We start from the raw sequence: 22132 nt of genomic DNA, 5'->3' as shown, positions 1-22132 counted from the left end.
CAGGTCGGACTTGTCGGACTTTCGACAGGGTGTTACTATTTTGGTGATTGCCTTCAGACCGACCAACCGGCCGACCGACTTTTCAGGGTAGGAAGTAGGTTGGGTACATACATACATACTTACATGCATGAGAATAGAATATTGGCACTTTTCCATACCCGACCCGAGCTTCCTGACCCGACTCAGCAGCCGACGACCACAGTTGCTAGTATGTCAGTTTGCCGTCAGCGACGACAAAAGTAGACACGGGATCGCCCGATCCATCGTTTGGAGCCAAATATAAATATATCGCATCGGCAGACTGGAATGAACATGAACACCATGTGGCCCGGGAGTGTGTCGCATTGCTGTGGTGCGGTTTGGGGGCGACGTCATCGGACAAACAGAATGAAGAAAAGGGCCAAGTGTCAACAAACAGTACACTAGGTATACTGACTGATTGCGGGTGCCTAACGTCTATCAAATACCACCTGAGCTTTTGGCATTGAGGTTGATACCGGCAACCCCATATTGGAAGCGATGGCGGTTGTCACATCTGGCTAGGTACCGTTCTTACTGCTTCCTCGCTGCCTGCACACTAAAACAAGCGCACGGACTGCTTCTTATTTTCGGACTTTATCAAGCATACCTCGTACTCGAATAGAGTCATCTTATACCTAGCTTCTGGCTGTGATATTGCTGCGCAGGCTTGCACTGCTTACAACTCGGAGAGACACAAGCTCTCATCAGCCATAATTACCACTGAGTAACCTCGGTCCTATGGCTGATCAAAAGACAGTCCAGTCCTCGTTACGGCCGGGCATGGCGCAAGATGACGACTCCTTGTTGATGCGACAAACCCCTAGAACAACACCCAAGATCCCCATGCCAAAGGATGACCGAATTATATTGCACTTCGTAAGCAAGTCCACACCTGCGGCGCACTTAGATCCGCTCCATGATCATCTCATACCTAATCCGGATATTCTTCCTTTGATCTTTCCCAGGACTACGACTGCTTCTACGCCAGCGTTTTTGAAAATGAGACACCGGCCCTAAAGGCACTGCCCCTGGGCATCAAGCAAAAGAGCATCCTGGCCACGTGTAACTACGTCGCTCGCGCGCGGGGCGTCAAGAAGCTGATGCTCATCTCCGACGCCGAGAAGATCTGCCCGGAGCTGGTGCTGCGGAACGGCGAGGACCTCACGCGCTTCCGCGACGTCTCCAAGCGGCTCTGGTCCTTCCTGCGCTCGCACTCCTGGAACCGCAAGGTCGAGCGGCTCGGCCTCGACGAGGTGTTCCTGGATGTCACCGACATGGTCGAGTACAACGTGCAGCTGCTGAATCCACACGCGCTTGTGCACTCCTTCTTCCAGCTGTCGGAGCAGGACCCCGAGAAGGGGTTTAGCTTCGATGCAAGTGCCTTTTCGGCTGCACAATACCTCCCAAACGCCCAGGTGCCGATGGTGCTACGTTCGGGAATCATCCAGCATGTGCACGCTTACTAGTCGCCTCTCACCTTGCCGGCTATCTACGACATAAGCTGGAGGAGGATTTTGGGTATACCTCCACCTGCGGCGTCTCTACCAACAAAGTGTTGGCCAAACTAGCGGGCACCAAAAATAAACCTAAGAACCAGACGACGCTGCTGATTCTCCACGAGGGGTACGCCCTGGCGTTCATGGCCGAATGGCAGATACGCAAGATCCCGGGCATGGGATTCAAAACCTCGCAGCTGGTGGAAAGTCACATCCTTCAGCGGCCCTCGGAAGCCATCCCGCACGATCACGAGCATTCTGCAAGGATTACCACGCGTGAGGTTCTCGCGCACCCCGGCATGTCCCCCGGCCTCCTCGAGAAGATCCTCGGTGGGCCGGGCACGGAGCGGGGCATCGGTGACAAAGTTTGGAACATGCTCCACGGCGTCGACAACGCCGACGTCAAGGCGGCGAGCGACATCCCGACACAGATCAGCATCGAGGACACGTATGTGACCAAGACGCTCAACACGCAAGCTGAACTGATGCGGGAATTGCAGGCGCTATCTCGCTCTCTGATTCGACGGATGCGCGCAGACCTCGTAGTGGCAGATGATGATGACAACAGCCACCCATTAACGGGTGTGTCTGCTGCTGTACCTGGGACGGGGACGCCCCAGAAGTGGCTCGCGTACCCCAAGACGATACGTCTGTCGACACGTGTGAAGTCCAGACCGAGCGTCACAGATGCTAGTCAGCAGGCGGCTCCTCCGCGGGATAATTACTATAATCGCAGTTCCCGGAACTCTCCGTTGCCTACTTTTGTATTCAGTCTCAAGGATGGCATCGACTACGTAGCTGAGCGCCTTGTCCACGAGGCTATCCTACCCCTGTTTCGACGCCTCCACAGCGAACGTCAGAACTGGAACTTAGCACTTGTCAACATTTGCGTGACCAATATGGTGCCCACAGGCAACGAAGACGGCAGCATTGGCGGCGGTCGGGATATCTCCAAGATGTTCAAGACCCAGGATGCTAAGCTCAAAGAGTTCACGGTATACAGTAATGATCCGCCAGCTCCGGTTGCCACTGTCAAGCCGAACTCATCGAGGGAGCCCAAAAACCCAAGCGAGAACGGTGCTGCTGAGGCTGCTCAGGGGCCGTCAGGAGCTGCAGAAAGCATAGCCAATGATAACAATAGCCATGACCAGCAGATGGAAGACATAGAGACAGAAGGGACGGTGATGGCATGGGATGATGATGATGATGACGAGGACGGTGAATGCCGAAGATGCCCAGAATGTGGTCAGCGCACCCCCGAGTTTGCTATGAGTGCACACCGGCGATTCCACGCTCTAGGCGATTAACAAGATGGAAGCCAATTTACCCAACTGATACCCAAGGAAATTCTGGTCCCGTGAGCCAATGGGATTGTTGAATTGTATTTGCTTGGTTAGGCTATATACATGTAGTCTTTTGCTTTTGAGACCCATCAGGTTCCAGATCACCTGCTGTATTCCATCACATCCACGCCATATTTCAGCCTTCCAATGTTCCAGGTAACATGTCATTCGCGAGCTGCCTAAGCTCTTCCTCATCTTTGAGGGGGGATATCTTAAAACATAATGACAAAACAAAAGCTCCCGAGTCCTTTCCAAAACCTCACACAACAGGCACGAGGGCATTCATTGATTAGTGTAAAGTGGTATGTATTGCTGGCGATGCAGCACCACAAAACGACAGCATGCAAACGCAGTTCAGGGGGAACGGGGGTGGGATGCTCTCTCTTCTCCCTCGTGATTGTGCCTCCTTCTTTCATTCTCATCCGTTCGTCAATTGCAAGGGAACCGTAATAGAAAATAAAAACAATTCGCTGGAGCAGAGTGTCTCATGCTCACATGCCCCTGTCCGGGACACAAAGGTATCAAAAATAAAAGCAGGAAGGCGCCGCCATATATCCCCAAAGGGTATGAAAAATGGATACGGCCACCCATATAAATTCGATATGCTCCTGGTGACGCCCAAATCCATGTCTCAAATCCAGCCTGGTAAACTCCTATACCTGGGTTCAAGTTCCCGCTTAAGCTTTTCCTCTTTCCATCCTCGTCATCGTAAGCGAATATAGGTGCATATCATCATGATGTGCAGATGCTAGAACTTGCTAGCTAGATAATAGCTCGTTCTCCTTCAGCATCTCGTCGAGCCATTCTCCTGCTAGTTGCAGCATTGCGCTCTTACTGTAGCCGCCATTTTTCAGATTCGGGACGATTTCCTGGAGATCGTCAAAGCCCTCTTTTATGAGTGTACGTCGCTTCTGTTCGCTTCTGATATGGTTACTCCGTTTTTGCTCTTCGGACAGATTCTCCCGCGGAGGTTTTGCGCCATTAGTGTTGGACTTCCGCCGCTTGCCGGGAGTATCTTCCGCTAAAGACGTGTCTTCCGCCTTACTGAGGTCGATCTTTGACTTCCTCTTCCTTGCGGGTACCTTTGCAGGAGCAGTAGATGGGTCTTCTCCATCCTCATCAGCGGCGGCGTCTTCATTTGCTTTGCTCTTTCGTCGTTTCCGGGGCAGTACGTCGGAATCTTTTCTTGCCGCGCCGTTCAAATGGCCATTGCGTATGCCATCAACGCTTGATTCCCCGTTTACCACTGGAGTCGAAGGGCGTGTATTCGATGTGCTGTTGCTGAGTTGTAGACACTCGATATACTTGATGCGCTCGTGTTCGAGTGCCGGGGCAGTCTCTCTTTCCGATGCTGGTATAAAGGAGTGCCCCCGACCAAAGCTGGTATCTGAGCCCCATTGCACGTCCTCGGGCACTTCAACAGCTCTTTGGTTGCTGTGAATATGCGGATTATTAAACGCCATGCTGGCAAACATATGATCACCGTTGCGCTGTTCTGGGATATGTCCCACCGTCGTTGGGATCGGGACCGAGTGCATGGAGCCAGATCGCTCAGGGTCGAAGTGGTTCCGATGCTGAGCGACTGGGTGGCTTGGTGGGGGTCCCATGGGTTGTGAAGGAAGTATGTGACCGTGACTGATGCTACTCGACCGTCCAGGGTGACCGTTATGGAGGGCAGTCAAGACAGCGGCAGCGTCAGCAGGCGTGCTGTGCTCAATCGACGAATGCAGCGGTGGGTGCGGCGCCTGTCGTTGCGGCGGCGGTGGAGGCGGCGGGCCCATATGGCTAGAGGCAGAGGCTGCGAACTGAAAGACATTAGGGAAGTCGTCGGCATCGGAAAATTCTATTACGGAAGACATTGAAGGGTGAGCCGGCTGCTGTCCGTACGACGTCGCAGTGCCCATGAACTGCGGCGGCAGGTCATGCCATGCGTCACTGAAGGTGAGGCCTTCCCCGAACGCTATACCACTATACTGATTGGATTCTATTTGGTTGAAGAAAGTGCGCATCAGGCGATCATCCTCAAAGCTGAGCAGTGGCTCTCCGGGCGCAGGTTCCGGGGTTGAAGGAAGAGATTATCATCGGTGGAAAACGAGTCTGGGCGGTGTTAGCATGCCGGTGTCAACCTCTCACAGGAAAATGTCTGCGAATATATCACGTACATCCAAACGGCCCTGCGCCGTCAGGCGGCTGCGACGAACCCATCCTGGGATGCTGTATTGCTAGCATGGGTGCTTCTTCTCGGCGTAGAGGTCGAAAAGGACTCGTCATGCAAGCGCAAGCGGCAAAAACTCGAGGGCAGTCGGCGGTTGTCTAGACGGTAGATTCAGCAGCAGGTCAAGAATCTACCAGATGTCAAATTTGGCGAAGGGGGCTCGTTATGGACGGCGGACCGGCTAGAACGGGAAGGCAATGGACTGCAAGGATCCCCGACGGTGAGTAGTGTTACCAGATCCTGCGCAGCGGTTGTTTGGCAAGGTGCGATGTAGTCGAAGTTTGAGCGCGGAGTAACGGGCGAGAATGGCATGTGCTCGTGCGAGTGCTCGCCCCGTTGCAGTGGTTTAGGTGCTACCTTCTAAAAGTATATCTCGCGTGGGAGGAAGGTTGACGGCGGGACGCGTAGCAGGGGCTCCTCCTGGGGACCGACTCGGACTCGGAGGGGTGGATAGAGGTGTCGTCGACTTGGCTCGAGATGGTTGTAACGGCTGTGTGCTCAGAATCGGGACAGTAACGGCAGAGGGTGTATAGGGTTGCTGCACATTGCTGTACCAAACATCGTCATGGCCCGAGCATAATATCCGAAGGGTCGTGGGATGCTCCAAGAAAGATGATGATCAAACCAGGACAGAGCACAGGTGCCCAGTACATTTGGGGTATAAGAAATTGGGGATTCGGAGGAGGCAGGATGTTGCCGTGCCCTATTGGGCGGATGGAGTAGGTAGGTAGGTAAGTAGGTAGGTAGGTAGGTAGGTAGGCTGGTAATTGGGAAGAGATGTGCAGGAGAAGGAGTCCCACGTCCAAGCCGGAAGTCAGCAAGGCCTGTAAGTAAGTATGTATGTATTGGAAGTATTTGATGTAAGTATGCCAGGCCAGTACGTGGTCTTGAAAGGTCAGCCGTAGATTATGACATGCAGCAGCAGCGACGGGCGGCAGTGATCCCACCGCCGGCGCAAGTCATGGTATTCCTATGTTGCAAAGGGCGCTGATGGGTGCGGTGCGGCGGACCGGGTCTCGAATCTGGAAATCTATAGCAGGACGGGGACGGGGTACTTGCAGACCAGAAGGAACTGCATGAAAAGCATGGGAAGTTGGCCCGCGAGGAAAAAAACAAAGCGACGGGACCTCTCAAGTTCTTGCAGATCCAGAGGGAATGAACGAAAGGCTCCTCCGGGCGCTCGAGGTCATTCGCTGGAGAAAACCGAAAAGACCCCTGCTACTCCGCGCTGGCGCACTTGCCTTGCAGCTCAACAATCAAGCCACAGCCTATTGGGCCGTGGGAACTCTTTTCGTCCTGCCTCGCCGGGACTAGTCCCCAGGTGGCTGCTAGTCTTGTCTATATTATATATATATAAATTAAAAAATTGTACGTCAAACACTTCTTGTGTTTATTCATTCGACGCCCTGCTAGGTAGACCATCATGTAGGTATCGGCTCGAGGTGCTGCTTTGGGAGACAGTTTGGATCAGTGGATGGATACCAGAACGGTAGCAGGTACAAGTAGGTTAGATGGTGCGTGGATATAGTGTACAACTGCCCATCTTTTAACCCTGATCCTACCTATTATAGAACTGAGGTCCAGTCAATATGTAGTATGTATTCTCTGATATAACTACAATAAATATATAGTTGATGTTGGGATAAATAGCATGCATATAACACGTCTGTCTCAGTTGACGTTGGCTCTGCATAGGTCTTGTCCAGCCCCAGGAAAGACGAGCCATCTTCTGTTTTTCTCGTGGATGGTAATAATAGCATGGGGGCATTATCGTCGAGACGCGGATCAGCAAATGGCAAAGGTACCCGAACGGGCAGAGATCCCGCGCCGTAGTACCCCCGGCGAACCGTCTGGCCAGACTGGGACTCTGGGGTTAGGAACATCCACCAGACTGAATGGGCTTGTCCGCACTTTCAACCCAAACAGATCATGCATCATGTACTTACCTCTATCAACTTGTCGAACAAGACTGCGTAGGGCACATAAGAGCGAGTACGTACATAGTCTAGCAGTAGCAGCAGCAGCTGATGATTTTTCTGCAGTGCCCTACATGCATGCTTGCTTGCATGTATGCATCTCGAGAGCTAGTTTATCTGGCATCGCCTGTACATCCATGAAGCGTGTCGCATAAGTAACATACGAGCTTGTAAATTGGAGGTATCCTGCTTCCATTATTTACTAAGTATTACTGACTCACCTACTCGAAGGGGTCAAGTGCCCGGTGACCTCCTCCAACACGTCCCCCCAATGCCCATACCTCACGCGCACCTAGCCCATCTACTAATACCTAATAAAACTGCTCGCATTGCTCAAGGCTCAAAGGTCGAAAGCGACCTAGCTAACTCGACCCACCGGTTTTCACATGTCAATCGACGTATCGCGCCCTCACCACTCGTTTGGCCGTCTCGACCCCATCAGGCGAACCTCCTCCTGTTGGGTACCTAAAGTAATTAATGTCTATGCACTGACTGGACGATTCTCTAGAAGCACACTCCTCAAGTTGTGTAGTCATTCCATCATCACCCTAGAATGAGGCCAGCGCCGCCAAGTGGCTGCCCGGGTCCTTTTCGACAAGAGAAAGAAGAATCGTGGGTTCCCCAGCCATCACACGCGTCTGGTCTTGCCTGCACGTAGCTTCTCACTCCAACACGTCAACATCCCCCTTAGCTTCATCTTGGTGGCGGCTGCGCGTACCGCGTCCATCTCTTTCTACTCATTCAGCCCCCGGTCTGTGACTGCATCGGAACTTTGAGGCTCAACTCTGTTTGAATGCACGAGTTATGTACGTTCATGTAAAGAAACGACAGGCGTGCAAATCGAGTGATGCTCCTGTAGATGCCGAGTCTATAAGTGGTTGATCGTTTCGGGCAGATATATACATGTATGGGCACATCGTTTGGTCAGTGTAGGAGCCATCTCTATCGTTGCTGCCCCCTCCTCCGCCCCCGGACCATCCGATCGTACTCCGCCGTCTCTGTCCAGAATTGTCGGCAAGCTTTCCGGAGTGTGCTCAGGCATGCCATGCTTGCATTGATCCTCGTGCAGCTTCAGTATTACGGCTCGGCCCCGATTACCGTATAGGCGTCTCTCGCACGTGTCGGAGCCACTCTAGGCAAATGATAGCAGTCGCTTGGCGGCATATACAGATCTTCGACACCACCCCCTTCTTCTCCTAGCGCATAGCTCGGTTGGCCAAGCTTGATCACAACACACACCACACACAGACAAACATCAGGGATTACTCGACCCCTTTTCTTTCTCTTTCTTATTGGCAAGGGATGTTGAGTCTGTATAATCATATCCAACACAGCTCCTCAGCCAGAAAGCTCTCTTGGCAGGACCAACCCCCCCCCCGCTCGGCATTGTTGCAGATTGCCGGTACTCTTCCTCCCCCTCGGCCGCTGCTACGGCCCTGATTTCTGGACCATCGCCAATCGGTCGGTATTAGCTTTCTTTTTAGGCCCTGCCCCGGATTTTGGTGTCTGGAGATAAACCAGGATCACTCTCGTTGAGACATTCGCCGATTTCTTTTGGCCTTGAGAGATTGATTTGGGCACGGCCGCTGCCTCCTCCCTGATGTTGTCCAATTATCACTTGGGTCATGCAAAACAGTCACTCACTCTACGTTCCCTTCTACTTCCAACAACCAGTGCATTAGCCAGCACCCTCGTCATATCGCGGCAATGACATCTTCGCTGCAACCTCGGTCTGCTGCCAGACGAGGTCCGCAGAAATGGGACAGGTCGATACCCCCTTCTCTGAGGCCGCTGGTACGCGCCTACGCCCTGGGTTACGCGTCCGTGGTCGTACCGAGGCTCTTCACCTTGGTTCTACAGCAGGTTACCACCACCGCGAAGAGCAGGAGTGGTGGCGGTCCGGATAATGGCGCGCTGCAACCCCCGCGCGAATCTGCGGTGGTATCCTTGCAACGCATCCTTCGAACCGGCCTTGATCCGCAGCGCTTCCCTGCCTTCTGTGCAACTCTAGTTGGCGGAAGTACACTTTTAGAGGTAGGTGGAAATCATGGTTCAAGCTGATTACTTACACGACTTCGTTTACATCACTGTGGCTTATTGTAGTCAGCCATTAGCTTGGTCACTGACTTTCTGTGCTAGATACTTGTCCGGAGGCTCTGCACTCGTATACCCGGTTCACTTTCTGTTGCTGCTCGCAAGAGGTATGCTATACTCACATTGACAACTACTCTTCGAGTGGAAGTTCGTTGCATATTTCTGTGGTATCTCTAATCCGCGTGGTCCTCGCTTTGTAGATTATCGCAATGGCTAGCAACCTTCACTGCGGCATGGTTCAGCCTGAAATTGCTGCAGTCTAAGGCGAGTCGAGGATTTACAGAGACAGTTTCTGCAGAAAATGGCGACGAATCAAACATTACCCCCACGACTATCAGCTATGCTGGCAGAACATTGGATCTATCATTATTCGCTTTTTGTCGAGCGTTTGATGTGATAGTCGGCGAACTATGGGCCCAACGGCGGACGCGGCGACTCGCCAACCAACAATGGACCAACGTAAGCACCGGCACTACATTTGGGGTTCTATGTTTGGACACTGACAACTCCTCAGTTTGAGACGGCTGTTTCGAGATTGGCTGATCCGTCAATGTTTGCTGTCTCGTGTGCCTTAATCATGTGGTCATGGTTCTACTATCCCTCGAGATTACCACAGGCTTACAACAAGTGGATAAGTTCTGCCGCGTCCGTGGACAAGCGACTCATCGAAGCCCTCCAACGCTGCCGCACCAAGGAGCTGCGCTACGGAGAAGATACGGGCCAAGCACCGCTGATCCAAGGCATGTGCCGGGAGTACAAATGGCCACTGCAGTGGGGAGACCCAGCCGTAGCCGTCCCCTTTCCCTGCGAGGTCGTGCACATGGGCTGCGGCCCGTCCTGCGAGTACCACGCCCTGTCGCGCTTCTGCCGGTCCTTCCAATGGTCCATGTTCACGTATCTCCCTTTGAACCTGCTCCTCGTGGCGCGGAAACCCAGTTTCCATAAGCTCAAGCACGCCCTCCTGTCGGCGGCACGGTCATCGGCGTTCCTGGGCGCCTTCATCACCTTCTTTTACTACGGCGTCTGCCTGGCCCGGACCCGGATCGGCCCCCACATCCTGGGCAAGGACGCGGAAGCCCGCAACCGGATCGACGGCGGCCTCTGCGTCGGCACGGGCTGTTTCGCCTGCGGCTGGAGCATCCTCCTCGAGAACCCGGGGCGCCGCAAGGACATGGCCCTCTTCGTCGCGCCGCGCGCCCTGGCCACACTGCTGCCGCGGCTCTACCCGCTCGACAAGCAGTGGCGCGAGACGCTGGTGTTCGCGGCCAGCACGGCCGTCGTGTTTACTTGCGTCCTGGAGAACCCGACGCGGGTCAGGGGCGTGCTGGGTAGTGTTCTGAATACGGTGCTGCAACCCTAAGTTGGCTAAGTAAGTATTCATACGGATAAAATGAGGATTTGGGATGTTCTGTTCATGATTTGTATTACTCCTTGTAAATATATATATGGATTCTGGGTAAGCGGGAGAAAGGCTAGCTACCGGCTGGTTGACAAAACGGATATTGTAAAATAGAACTACTCGTGATTTAACAGCCTAGACGTACGTATGTTATTGGTTTTATTTAATATTAATCATCAAAAGGCAAAGCTGGAGTGTACTTAGCCATGCAGCCCCGATCACCATGTGATCTTCGTTCATTATACATGCATACCAACTCAAATGGCAACACGAAGCACAGCAGCTACCATCATGAAACGTACAGAATCGTAGAGCTGTGCACAGCACAGCACATCTTGTCTCATATTACGGATCCATACCAGTCGTTCAGTCCATCCATCCATCCGTCCGTCCGTCCACCTGGCAAATTCACTCGCGATCCAATCAATTATGCCCTCAGCCAGCAGCATACTCCCAGCACGAACACGCAGACCAAGGCGTCGTTGCGCACCGTGCTGAACATCTGACCGTAGCGCAGCGCATGCCGGATGGTGCTGCTCAGCGGTGACGGCAGGAAGCCCACGAGGGTCCAGGCGATGCCCGAGGGCGGGCTGCGGTGCTTGTCGAGAAAGTAGCGGGACGTGAGCAGGATCGCCTCGACGGAGGAGAACAGATAGAAGAAGACCGAGGCCGACTTGCGCAGGTCCTCGTCGGCGTCGTGCAGGGCGAGCATGTCGCGCTCGCTCTTGAGACCCGTGAAGGTAGTCGACAGCGCCACGTAGACGCCCAGTCCCAGCGCGAAGACGGCGTGGATGATGCGCCAGATGTTAGCTGTCTTGTCGGCCACGGCCTGCGCCGCCTGCTGCATGTTGGGGTCGCCCGCGCCTGCACCCATGCCCCCCATACCACCGAGCCCGCCCAGTAGCGACTCCATGCCAGTCCCAGCAAACGGGTTGGCCCCACCGCCTGCTGCGCCGCCGCCGGCCATCATGCTCTGCAGCATCTGCATCATCGGGTCGTTCTCCATGCCTTCCATTCCTGGGGGCATGGGCGGCGGCATGCCCGATGGTGTGCCCGCCCTAGAAGGGTCTACGTACGGGTTGCGAGACGGCGGGGTGCCAATTCCTGGGGGCGCGGCCCGTTCGAAGCCCAGCATCATCTGACGGAGCTGCGACTCGGACATGGCGGGCTCGTCGCCGAGCGAGGCCGCGCCGCCGGATTTGCGCGGCGCATAGTAGTGTTGTGAGATGTCGACTTCTTCGGGGTCGTCGTGGTTGGGAGCGGCGGCTGTTGGCGTGCTCGTCGCTTGTGTTGTCGTCGTAGGAGCTGCTGTGGTGCTGGCGGGTTGGGTAGCAGCAGCTTGGGGTTCGGGATCTTTTGTTGGGGGTGGTTTATTAGTTAGGGCCCAAAACGTTGCGTCAGTCGACTTTTTCTGCGGTCATACCTCGTTGCAGACCACCTCCAAGTCCGGTAATCTTGTTCAATCTCGCCGTGCCGCCGGCTCTGATCTTGGCCTCGCGACGCTCTTTGCGCAGACGTGCCTGCTCGGCCGCGCGAGCTGCTGCGGCGTCTTCTGGGGCTTGTACCGTTTCTGTCATGATGCAATAATTGTGTCTCCGCTGATGTCGCGCGTGTGTTGTGTGAGCTGGGGCGTACTAAAACGCTCGCTTTGCTAGAATACAAAGAGGCTGGCAGAAATGTGCGAGAAGTTGGTTCTCGGTCGGTAGAAGAAGGTGAATGGTGATATTGCTAGGTCAAGTTGTTTGCGGTTGGTGCCGGTTACCTAAGAATGACAACTGCCACATCATCCCCGATAGCAACGCAATGATAGGATTGCAGCACCGAGGTGGGGGTCATGGTCATGGGCAATGGAACTAAGGCCGCTCCGCACCGGAGCAACGTATTCACTCCTCCTGATTCTTCAGGCATGTCAAGTATAGATTTTGTATCCGGTGTTGGTTCCTACACATGTATGTATATATATATGTATATATTTATTGTGAAACGACAGATTATTGTCGGGTTGTTGGGTGTGTAAACTGCCTTTGCATCGGTTGACAACCTGGGCAACACATCACGATAATCCCCATGCACCCCTAATCATTGGCTGCAACCCAAATCAATCATGCGGCTCGCTGTTGATTATAAGCAAACTTCACCATTCGGCCTACTAGAGCGACCCTCTGGACGTCCGGAAGTTAACACTGGAATATATGCCTGCCTACCTACATACATATTGGCTTCCATCGTTTACTTGAACCTAGGTTTCCAGCTCCGGCTCTGGCTTTGAATCCTACTAACTGGCTACTCATTGTATTATTAAATGCTTACCCAATATCTATTTGGAGATGAATAAACAGATAGCTATGTAATCAGCATTAAGAGTGTTATCTAAGGAAACTTGCTGCTTACATATGGGGTTTTATTCAAGTACCATGCTTGTACGTGCCACTTGAAGTTATGCCGATGTCCTATCGTCTCTCCGTCGCCGAGAAGCAGGTCATATCATGATCGATTGGTCAGCATCCCAAAGGCAGCTTTGCTTGATTGATAATACACTTAACTGAATTCCCACCGGATGACATTGTTATATATACCGCCGGATACAAAGTAATGTGAGAGCCGCGGCATAGTCAAATAAAATCAAGTGAATTCGTTCCCCAAACTCTTATGCATTTCTCCTATATTGAGCTATCATACTTGTCTCGAAACTCCGTACGATACTAGACTATGGCTACCGTGCTGATCATTGGCGCCGGCCCGGGTATCGGCCTCTCGACTGCCAGAGCTTTCCAGCACGCTGGCTACAGTGTTGCCATAGCATCTCGAACTCGGCAACAGAAGGCCGACCCGTCGATGCGACACTTCGTGTTCGACGCCGCTAAGCCTGATACCGTGAAGACATTGTTTGCGGAAGTGACGGCTGCTATAGGGCCGCCGAAAGTTGTTATATACAATGGTAAGCATTACCAACAGCAGCACCAGTGTGGTTCTTATATACCCATAAGCAGATTTACATATACGTATACCAGTCACCTCCGTCTACTTCATAGTCATACTAGCACTTTTCCCTTAAAAGCATATACTTACACACACCAGTTGCGCAGCGCTTCGCCACAGAGCCAGAGGAGCCTTTCGGCCTGGATCCTGACCAGGTACAGGAAACACTGGCAGTCAACGCCCTAAGCGCGTACGCAGCTGCCCGCGAGGCCGTAAAGGGGTTCGTGAAGACGGGGCAGGGAAGCACGTTCATTATGACGGGAAACATGCTCAACACCGTTGCTCTGCCTGGCATTCTCTGCTTCGGCATGGGCAAATCGGCCGCGGCACACATGATCCAGAACGCTAGTATCTCATACAAGAACAAGGGTTACAAGTAAGTCTTATCTGCTACCATGGAAACTTCACATTTGGCTACATTTCCTGGATCTCTCCGTATATCCCAGAGGCACAATTATCATCTGAATCGAGAGTAACTAACTGACTGGTCTAGATTCTACTATGCGGACCAACGCCAACCGGATGGTGGTCCGACTATACCAGTGGATGGTGAGGCACATGCCAAGTTGTATCTCGACCTTGTGAAGGATACGGAGCAAAAACCGTGGGATTACACCTTCGTAGACGGCCAAGGCTATGTGAGTTTCTCCACCTAGGGCTCGATGAGTTGGCAGAACTGCAATGGGGCGTTACCATAGACTTGAATTCCGTACTAGGAGCTGGGCTCGCATTGATATGTTCAGCTAAGGCAAATCAGCTCTGCGGAACATATGTTGATGTCGAACTTTGCTGTGCGAGAAATATGTACACTTGTTTTGTATGGATAAGGACATTCAAGTTAAGCGAGCAGGCGCTTATATATGATATCACAACCAGACAGCCCCATTGTCTGTACCCCAAGACTTACAGAAATGGCTTCGCAGAATGTTGCTTGTATACATGCTGCAGTTGACGCGTAACTCGTCCTATCGTTGCTGCTGGATTCTAGAATACAGCAAACCTGAAGGCTGGGATGCTCGGAACATACATGTAGATAGCATGAGGGGTTCGTAGCACAAGGGTAACACTACATGGGAACGTCACACTGCATTGAGGGGGACAAACAGACAAGTCACACGCCGTAGGGTTATGAACCGCATCTGACGTGCATCCATAACAACTCGCCAATAAAAAATCATTTTGGTCTATCTATTCGGCCCGAGTCTCCAAATGCCCAGCTTCCCGCCCGCTGTCAGCGCGGAGAGCAGTACCGACTATTGAAGTTGTAGTCAAGCGCCGTCATTACCCCGGCCAAGTGGAACACCGTGGCGGCCACGACGATCAGGTGGAATATCTGATGCGAGGACCCGAACATGTCGAACCGCCCCGGCCAGAATTTCTCGGGGAATCGCGTCTCCTACGAGTTAGAAAATTGGGCGTATAAAGCAAAGTTCGGCAAGCGAGGGATGATGGGGATTGGGGAGAGGGGGGCGTTCTATTGTCACTCACTCCGTAGATGAGAGCACTCATCAAAAACAGTACGCCCTCAGTCATGTAATACGGCAAGCCCGACTGCAGGGCCATTTGCGGGAAGCCAAACTTGATCCCACCATGGACAAAGGGAGCAATGCCAGCCAAGCCAGTGCATACGAACGTCAGCAACCGCAGCGTACGCCACCTAGGCCCTTGAAGCTTTGGATGCACCAATACGATGACGGATATGGCGCCCAGTCCGCCAACCTGCCAATTGTGACGCGAGTCAGCTATGGCGCACTAGAAAGAAAGAAAAAAAAACAGAACACCACTAAAAGCCGCAGGAAAAGGGTGAGGGAGATACGCACCGTTGCCCAGTATATCTGCCGTAGGTCTGGCTCGCACCAGAAAGTACAGTATATACTCGAGAAGAAGGCGCCCAGGATGAGGACGATGATGCCCAAAAAGTCCAGCTTCAGGCACTGAGCCTCGACGCGGTGGGAGTGGTTCATTAGTGTGTGATACATGGCCGAAAGCCCAAAGCAGACAGTCGTCGAGAGCAAAAAGAAGGCTATAATCAGGTAGTCGCCTAAACTAACATGGCCATATCGGAATGGCAGCGGCGCAATCAGGTACAACTCGCCGAGGAAAAGAAGGACGGCCGGGATGAGATGGGAATGAATGTTGACCAATTCGTTGTGCAAGTAGAACCAGCTCTGAACACATTTCCTGACGGAGCCCGACTCCGGGCGGTAGCCGCCCCGGACGAACTTGTTGTCTCTGGCCCATTCGGGGATCTCGTCAAAGAGCAGCAGGTCAGGATGCTTCCCGTGGGTCGGGGATCCGTAACTCTCAGCATCAGCGCTGAGTTCGGAGGCAGTCCGCTTTTTTTTCGGAATCGGTAAGATTGCCATCATCGAGGATAGACATGATTTTTATTTTATTTCCTTTGGTAGTCCAGACAGGACAGCGAGGGGGTTTTGGAATGAATCAAGACAGAAACGGCATGCAATAACAAATGGAAACAAAGCTCGCTGCTGCCATGCTGTTGTTTCCCTTTAAAATATAACAATGGCCGGGCGAAATTGCAGGCAACGAGAAAAAGGAGAGGACGGGAAATCACCAAGTGCCGTAAACAGAGAGGCGGCAGGAGACGGTTGGCCGATTTTATGTACCTGGGGGCCCTGGGGGGCCCTAGGGTGGCCAGAATCGCCTGTTAACCGACCCTCCGACGTCTGGTCTGGGCTGCTTCGATCGCTACGGCGTCCATGTAAGGGCCTGTAACAAGGGTCCACCATGACGGAGTAGGAGGCGAGACCATCGCATCCATGGCTGTCTGCATGGGGATTCTTCTGTTGTTTCCATTGGGCCTACCCCATGACCACCCCATCGTCTGCTCATCCAAATGTCCATGTTGTTTCTGGAAAAGGCAACTCCATAGTCTCGGGTTTGTTCGTGAAATGTCTGCAGTACACCTTGCAACAACTCCCATTGAAGAAGGTATCGACGTAATAGTCATGCAGCCGATTCAATCAATCAATCAACAACCGCTGGCTGGCCACTTGATGGAAGCCAAGGGATAACTGCAAGCTAGCCCAGGTACCGTACCGTATGAACATACCTCCTACAGTAACCTCGGGCATAGTATGAAGCTTCCTGCCCCCAACTCAATTGATCCTTCCGCGACGGAGAAGAGGTGTATACATATACACTGTGTCTAGTTACTATTGATATCTGCGTGTACATCGTATAGATTTGGAACATTATGGTTCTTCAGGCACTACCCTGCCATGCGTAATGTAATTGTTCGCATCATCCTTGGGACAAATAGCACGCTTGCTGCTGCGCCATTCCCGGCTGGCTGTCAGTTTCGAGCCGCATGCAGGTGGTGAGACATGGTTGAAAGAAAGCGTTTCTTTTGATTACTTAACCTTATGTGGAGGACCGACGTGCCACAGTACGTCAGTGCATCGCAATGCAAGGATGTAACTTAGGTAGGGGAGAAAGACTGAAGGCGCTGGCCGCTGGACAGTGCTCTGGCTGGCCTCTGGAGGGGTGCAGGGGTGTACCTACTTGGGTGTAAGTGACGAATTCGAGCTGGCACTGGTACTGCTGGCTGCTGGGAGCGCAGCAGGTGGCTTGGCCTGAAGCGGCTTAGCGCACGCTCCAGTCTGTCTACTTGTCTGTCTACTTGTCTGTCTGCCCATCACAAAGAGCCCATCAGCATCAGTCGTTTCTCCAATTGGTCCAATTGGCCCAATTGCTTGGGGCCAGCGGTGGCTACACACTTTTGCGTAGGCCAACCAAGATTAATCAGTTGGTTGGTTGGCTTGCTGGGGTCTGCTGGACAATGCCCACATGTCGGTCATTTCGACTACTTGTACGTACATAACAACATACTGGACACACACTCAACAATAAAGCTACCTGCCTATCGTGTGATTTGGTCATCCTGTCCATTTCAAAAGCCCACTATCTCCAGCATCCCCCTCTCTTGCCCATCCCGACCTTGCTGCCGCAATGGCATAAGTCTTGCCCACCTGCACAACAAAGACCTATAGTAAACCGTACCACCGCATTTCTTCCAGTTGCTTGCACACACCACCCAACCTAACATGAACGGCCATTTCGCTGCCGTGGGCGATGAGCCCTCCCAGGCTCACTACGAGCATGGCATCCAAGTTATCGACGGTGACAAGGAATACAAGTAAGCCGACCCCCACGTCCATTGTAGAGGTTTTGCAGTATGCTAACCCTCGTGCCCTCTTTGCAGCACCGCCTTGAACAAATATCTCGAGGGGACCGAAGTCGCCGAAGCGGGCTTCAACTACCACCTCATCTCCGTGTTCGGCTCCCAGTCGACCGGAAAGTCAACCCTCCTGAACCACCTGTTCGGAACCGAGTTCAATGTCATGTCCGAAACAGAACGACGCCAGACTACTAAGGGAATATGGATGTCGAAAAACAAAAAGGGCTCCATGGCCGAGAACATCATGGTCATGGACGTCGAGGGTACCGATGGCCGAGAGCGAGGTGAAGATCAAGACTTCGAGAGGAAGAGCGCCCTGTTCGCCCTGGCCACCAGTGAAGTCCTTATCGTGAATATCTGGGAACACCAGGTTGGCTTGTATCAAGGTGCCAACATGGGCCTTCTGAAGACGGTCTTCGAGGTAAACCTGCAGCTTTTCCTCAAGGATAAGCAGTCGACGCCGAGGTCCCTTCTATTTTTCGTCATCCGTGACCATATCGGCAACACTCCCCTCTCAAACCTTCGAAACACCCTTATCCAGGATTTAAGCACGCTCTGGACCTCTATTTCAAAACCTCAGGGCCTCGAGGGATCAAGAATTGAGGATTATTTCGATTTCGCCTTCTCGGCTCTGCCCCACAAGATCTTGCAGCCTGAGAAGTTCGTGTCCGAGGTCGAAAAACTGGGCCAAAGATTCGTCTCGGGAAGCCGTAGCGGAAAGAACCAGGGCGAGCATGGCGAACAAGAGCTCGAGGGCGGTGTTTTCTTGCCCGAGTACCACCGGCGCATCCCTGCTGATGGCTTTTCTGTCTACGCCGAGGGCATCTGGGATCAGATTGTCAATAACAAAGACCTGGATCTGCCAACCCAGCAAGAGTTGTTAGCGCAGTTCCGCTGCGACGAAATCTCCAGAGAATGCCTTGTAGCATTTGACGAGGTAATCACGCCCATGGAGGAGAAGCAAGCCGAGTCAGCTCGCGTTGGAAAGCCTTTTGTCTTGCCGAACCTGGGCGCTACAGGAAGCTCTTCCCGTGCAAAGGCCATGAAGACCTTCGAGGTGTCCGCAAGCCGATATCACAAGGGTGTTTACAAGCGCAAGCAGACCGAGTTGGAGAACAAGATCGACCAGCGGCTGAAGACACTCTATCATGGTCAACTTTCAGCTGCCCACAAGTCGGGTGTGGCTTCGTTCAGCGATGCTGTTTCCGGCGCTGTGAAAGCTGGCCAAAAGTCTGGCGGCGCCTACGAGTTTGCAGAGATTGTTGATGCTGAGAAGACCAAGGTCCTCGAGTACTATAAGACGGAGGCACAGAGCCTAGCTATCGAAGACGTACCCTGGACCAATTTCCAGCCTCAGTACTTACTCTTCGAAAAGGAGCTGGATGATGTTAGCGCCAAGCTCAGGAAGGAGGAAATGCGTCGCTTGGCAACGCGGGTGGAGCGCTGGGTCAAGTCTAGGCTTGGCGACTCAGTTGGCTTGGAATTCAACAAGCTTGGCTCTGGCCGAGCCGGCTCTGGTGCTCCCGAAGAAGGCGAGAAACCGCAAACCGAGAAGGACTTGTGGGATCGAATTTGGAAAGGATTCGAATTGATCGTCAGGGAAGCCGAGGTTCGCTTCAGCGAAAGGGCCAAGAGCTTCGAGGCCAGCCAGGACGAAGTTGATGTTGGCCTGTGGCGCCTTCGCAGGAAGAGCTGGGTCGCTTTGCGAGAGAAGATCGAGGAAGAAGTAATGGAAGGCAATATACTGCTCAAGCTTCGGGAAAACTTTGAGGACAAGTTCCGATACGACGATGCAGGAGTCCCTCGCATTTGGCGACCTGCCGACGACATCGAGGGCATCTATACCAAGGCGCGAGAGTCCACTTTGACTCTTATCCCTCTTCTCTCGAGGTTCAGGCTCGCCGCGACTCACGGGCCTCCAGGGCTGCCTGCGTTTATTGGCCACCAACCTCCTGGCGCTGAGCCCGAGGATGAGGACGACCTTACCCCCATTGGGGGTGTCGATGAGGAGGATGGCAAGAGCCTCGAGGAGGAGATGACCGTCCTTAGCGAGGGCAAGCGTCAGGATCTCGTCGTCCGTTTCAAGAAGACTGCCGATGGCGTCTATGTCGAGGCTAAGCGCAGTGCCATTGGCGGCGTTTCCCAGGTCCCATTGTACTTCTATGGAATTCTACTGGCTCTTGGGTGGAATGAGTTGCTTACAGGTAAGTGTTCCCACTTGTTACTTCATCTATCTGGCCCAAAGACTCGGCTGCTAACATTTCCTAGTCCTTCGAAACCCTGTTCTGTTTCTGCTTCTCATCGTTCTCGCGGGTGGCACGTATGTCGCCTATCTCTTTAACCTGCTTGGCCCCATGATGCAGGTGAGCAATGCTGCCTGGGGCCAGGGCATCGACATTGGCAAGCAGAAGCTACGCGAGTTCATTGAGAGCAACGAGACGGCCCGCCAGGCCATCTCCATGCCGGCACGCAGCCGCGACAGCGACTCTGTCAGCTTGGACACCTTGGACAGCCGAGGCAGGAAGAAGAGCTCCTCCAAGTCGATTGACGATGATGACGAAATTTGATGGCGGGCATTTGGGAAACAATGGCGAAACAGAAGGCGCAGGATATAATGCATATATGTTCATTAAAGGTCGTGACAGGGTCTAGGTATAATACAAAAGTCTCCATGCTCTCAACTTGGGGTTTCCTAGCATATCACATAGTGATGGAGCCCCCTGTAAGGTGTTGATAAATCAGAATGCCTCGAGCCCGGCAGGTGTGCCAAACCACGTTCCCAATTCGTCAGAGTCCTTTTCCCGGCTGCCCTCAACGAAGAAATCGGTCACACGACTTGTTCCCTCGTCCTCCTCGAGCGGCCACTCGACCTTGACCCCACCTTTGCTCTCTAACATATCTTTTGCCGTTCCCCAGCTGAACCTGCATTCGGGGCCCCAACCGAATAAGGGGTGCATATTCTGTTTTAACCAGTTCACACATCGAGCGTCGGAAGGGTAGCCCGACCCCCACGACATACCCTCTGCCTTTTGCTGCTCCTCCTCTTCGTCGTCTCCATCGCCGGCTTTCTGCCGCTGCTCCCTGCGGGCGGGATCCCGGGCCTCGTACAGGACCTCGAGCGCCGCGTCGCGCGTGACCTTGGCGCACACGCTGGCGGCGCTGACGCAGGGGTAGAGGCTGTCGGCCTTCTTGGCGACGGTGATCTTGACGGTGGGGAAGACGCGCTCGAGCTTCTTCTGGTAGGCGGCGGGCTGGCCGATGGTGTCGACGTAGATCTCCTGCACGTTGACGCCCCGCGACAGGACGCCCTCGATCAGGGCAACGGTGGCGTCCATGGCCTGCGCGTTCAGATTGTAGATGGCGGTCGGCCGCAGCATGTTGGCGCCGATGTCGCGCGCGCTCAGGTTCGAGACGGCCCAGCCGCAGGACTGGTTCAAGACGGTGCCGGGGGTGCAGAGGGTCTCCATGAGGGCGGAGCGCACGGCCGGGGTCAGGACTTTGGAGTCGTCGAAGTGGTGCGTCGTCTTGAGGAGGGGGTCTGATAGCGGGATGGGCAGGTAGAAGACGCCGTAGACCATGGGGCCCAGGACGGGGCCGCGGCCGGCTTCGTCGACGCCCAGGCAGCAGGGCTCGCCTAGCTCGGAGCCCGCCGCCGGTTTGAGGGAGTCGGGCACCGGGGAGAAGTGGGTGTAGGATTCGCCGGTGTGTAGGGTCTCGCGGTGTACCGAGGGCGGCAGGAAGACGTCGGAGGCGGGGGTTTCGAGCTCGATGTTGGCGTCGTCGGCCATGGGGGAGTCTTCCATGCTGGGCGGTAGATCGGGTGTTGACCGGTGGTTATATGGTAATTGCGTACACAAAAATAGATTGGGCTGCCCAATGATTTCGGTTTACAATGCCGAAAAAATCTCGAAGAGTCAAAATGAAAGAGCTCGGCCACAGATCCAATCGACGTCTTGGAAAGAATAGTGATATATGATATAGGGTAAAGTGCAAAATCGCGTATTGGTCGCGTAAAGTGGTTGGGTATCACTAGCAACCAAGCAGGGGACCTCGCTGTATGAATGGACGCGTTTTCGGGGAGCACAGGCGCGTCAAGCTCCCTGTGGCACTAAGCAGGTAGGCCCTTGTAGGCAGGCTATGGCCACCAAAAATGAAAGCTCCTACCTCGATTTTCAGGCCATTCAGCGCCTATGCCGGCCCCATGTTAGCACCACCTGCCAACCTGACACTCCCCTCCTGGTAGGTGCGGTGCCTGCGCCTGCCACTCAACACTGGAAAGCGAGCCTTAAGCCTTAGCAACCCATCGAGCCACTCTATCCCAGAAGCAGCGATGGAGTAAACAATTGAATCCAACGTCCCCACCACAACCCCGAGTGCAACCAACTCTTTGGATTCACGCCGGTTGCAC

At 53.6% G+C, this 22132-nt stretch overlaps 8 protein-coding genes across 8 annotated transcripts; 4 read left to right on the top strand and 4 right to left on the bottom strand.

Annotated features, from left to right (window-relative positions):
* Positions 1-759: 759 nt before the first annotated feature.
* PG997_001109 (uncharacterized protein) lies at positions 760-2824 on the top strand (the record flags this gene model as incomplete). Its single annotated transcript, XM_066805424.1, has 3 exons — positions 760-897; positions 987-1398; positions 1488-2824. 3 exons carry the CDS (start codon positions 760-762, stop codon positions 2822-2824), a joined length of 1887 nt encoding a protein of 628 aa, XP_066675197.1.
* Positions 2825-3618: 794 nt separating this feature from the next.
* On the bottom strand, positions 3619-4869 carry PG997_001108 (uncharacterized protein; the record flags this gene model as incomplete). Its single annotated transcript, XM_066805423.1, has 1 exon — positions 3619-4869. The coding sequence occupies one exon, from the start codon at positions 4867-4869 to the stop codon at positions 3619-3621; it is 1251 nt and encodes a 416-aa protein (XP_066675196.1).
* A 3889-nt stretch (positions 4870-8758) lies between these two features.
* Positions 8759-10505, top strand: PG997_001107 (integral membrane protein- variant; the record flags this gene model as incomplete). The annotated part of the gene is made up of 3 exons (XM_066805422.1): positions 8759-9071; positions 9363-9604; positions 9660-10505. The coding sequence occupies 3 exons, from the start codon at positions 8759-8761 to the stop codon at positions 10503-10505; spliced, it is 1401 nt and encodes a 466-aa protein (XP_066675195.1).
* Positions 10506-10971: 466 nt separating this feature from the next.
* Positions 10972-12121, bottom strand: PG997_001106 (uncharacterized protein; the record flags this gene model as incomplete). The annotated part of the gene is made up of 2 exons (XM_066805421.1): positions 10972-11897; positions 11968-12121. 2 exons carry the CDS (start codon positions 12119-12121, stop codon positions 10972-10974), a joined length of 1080 nt encoding a protein of 359 aa, XP_066675194.1.
* Positions 12122-13253: 1132 nt separating this feature from the next.
* On the top strand, positions 13254-14179 carry PG997_001105 (short-chain dehydrogenase; the record flags this gene model as incomplete). Its single annotated transcript, XM_066805420.1, has 3 exons — positions 13254-13482; positions 13623-13899; positions 14017-14179. 3 exons carry the CDS (start codon positions 13254-13256, stop codon positions 14177-14179), a joined length of 669 nt encoding a protein of 222 aa, XP_066675193.1.
* A 575-nt stretch (positions 14180-14754) lies between these two features.
* On the bottom strand, positions 14755-15892 carry PG997_001104 (hemolysin-III channel protein Izh2; the record flags this gene model as incomplete). The annotated part of the gene is made up of 3 exons (XM_066805419.1): positions 14755-14919; positions 15012-15242; positions 15344-15892. The coding sequence occupies 3 exons, from the start codon at positions 15890-15892 to the stop codon at positions 14755-14757; spliced, it is 945 nt and encodes a 314-aa protein (XP_066675192.1).
* Positions 15893-17590: 1698 nt separating this feature from the next.
* Positions 17591-20291, top strand: PG997_001103 (uncharacterized protein; the record flags this gene model as incomplete). The annotated part of the gene is made up of 3 exons (XM_066805418.1): positions 17591-17682; positions 17749-19928; positions 19993-20291. 3 exons carry the CDS (start codon positions 17591-17593, stop codon positions 20289-20291), a joined length of 2571 nt encoding a protein of 856 aa, XP_066675191.1.
* A 171-nt stretch (positions 20292-20462) lies between these two features.
* On the bottom strand, positions 20463-21527 carry PG997_001102 (ribonuclease H-like domain-containing protein; the record flags this gene model as incomplete). Its single annotated transcript, XM_066805417.1, has 1 exon — positions 20463-21527. The coding sequence occupies one exon, from the start codon at positions 21525-21527 to the stop codon at positions 20463-20465; it is 1065 nt and encodes a 354-aa protein (XP_066675190.1).
* Between the last annotated feature and the right edge of the window lie 605 nt (positions 21528-22132).

The sequence above is a fragment of the Apiospora hydei genome (genome assembly GCF_038363865.1).
Source record: "Apiospora hydei strain CBS 114990 chromosome Unknown utg000002l_segment0_segment0, whole genome shotgun sequence".
NCBI lineage: Eukaryota > Fungi > Ascomycota > Sordariomycetes > Amphisphaeriales > Apiosporaceae > Apiospora > Apiospora hydei.
The sequence above is the reverse complement of the archived record's forward strand: the minus strand, read 5'-3'. Positions and strand labels throughout refer to the sequence as shown.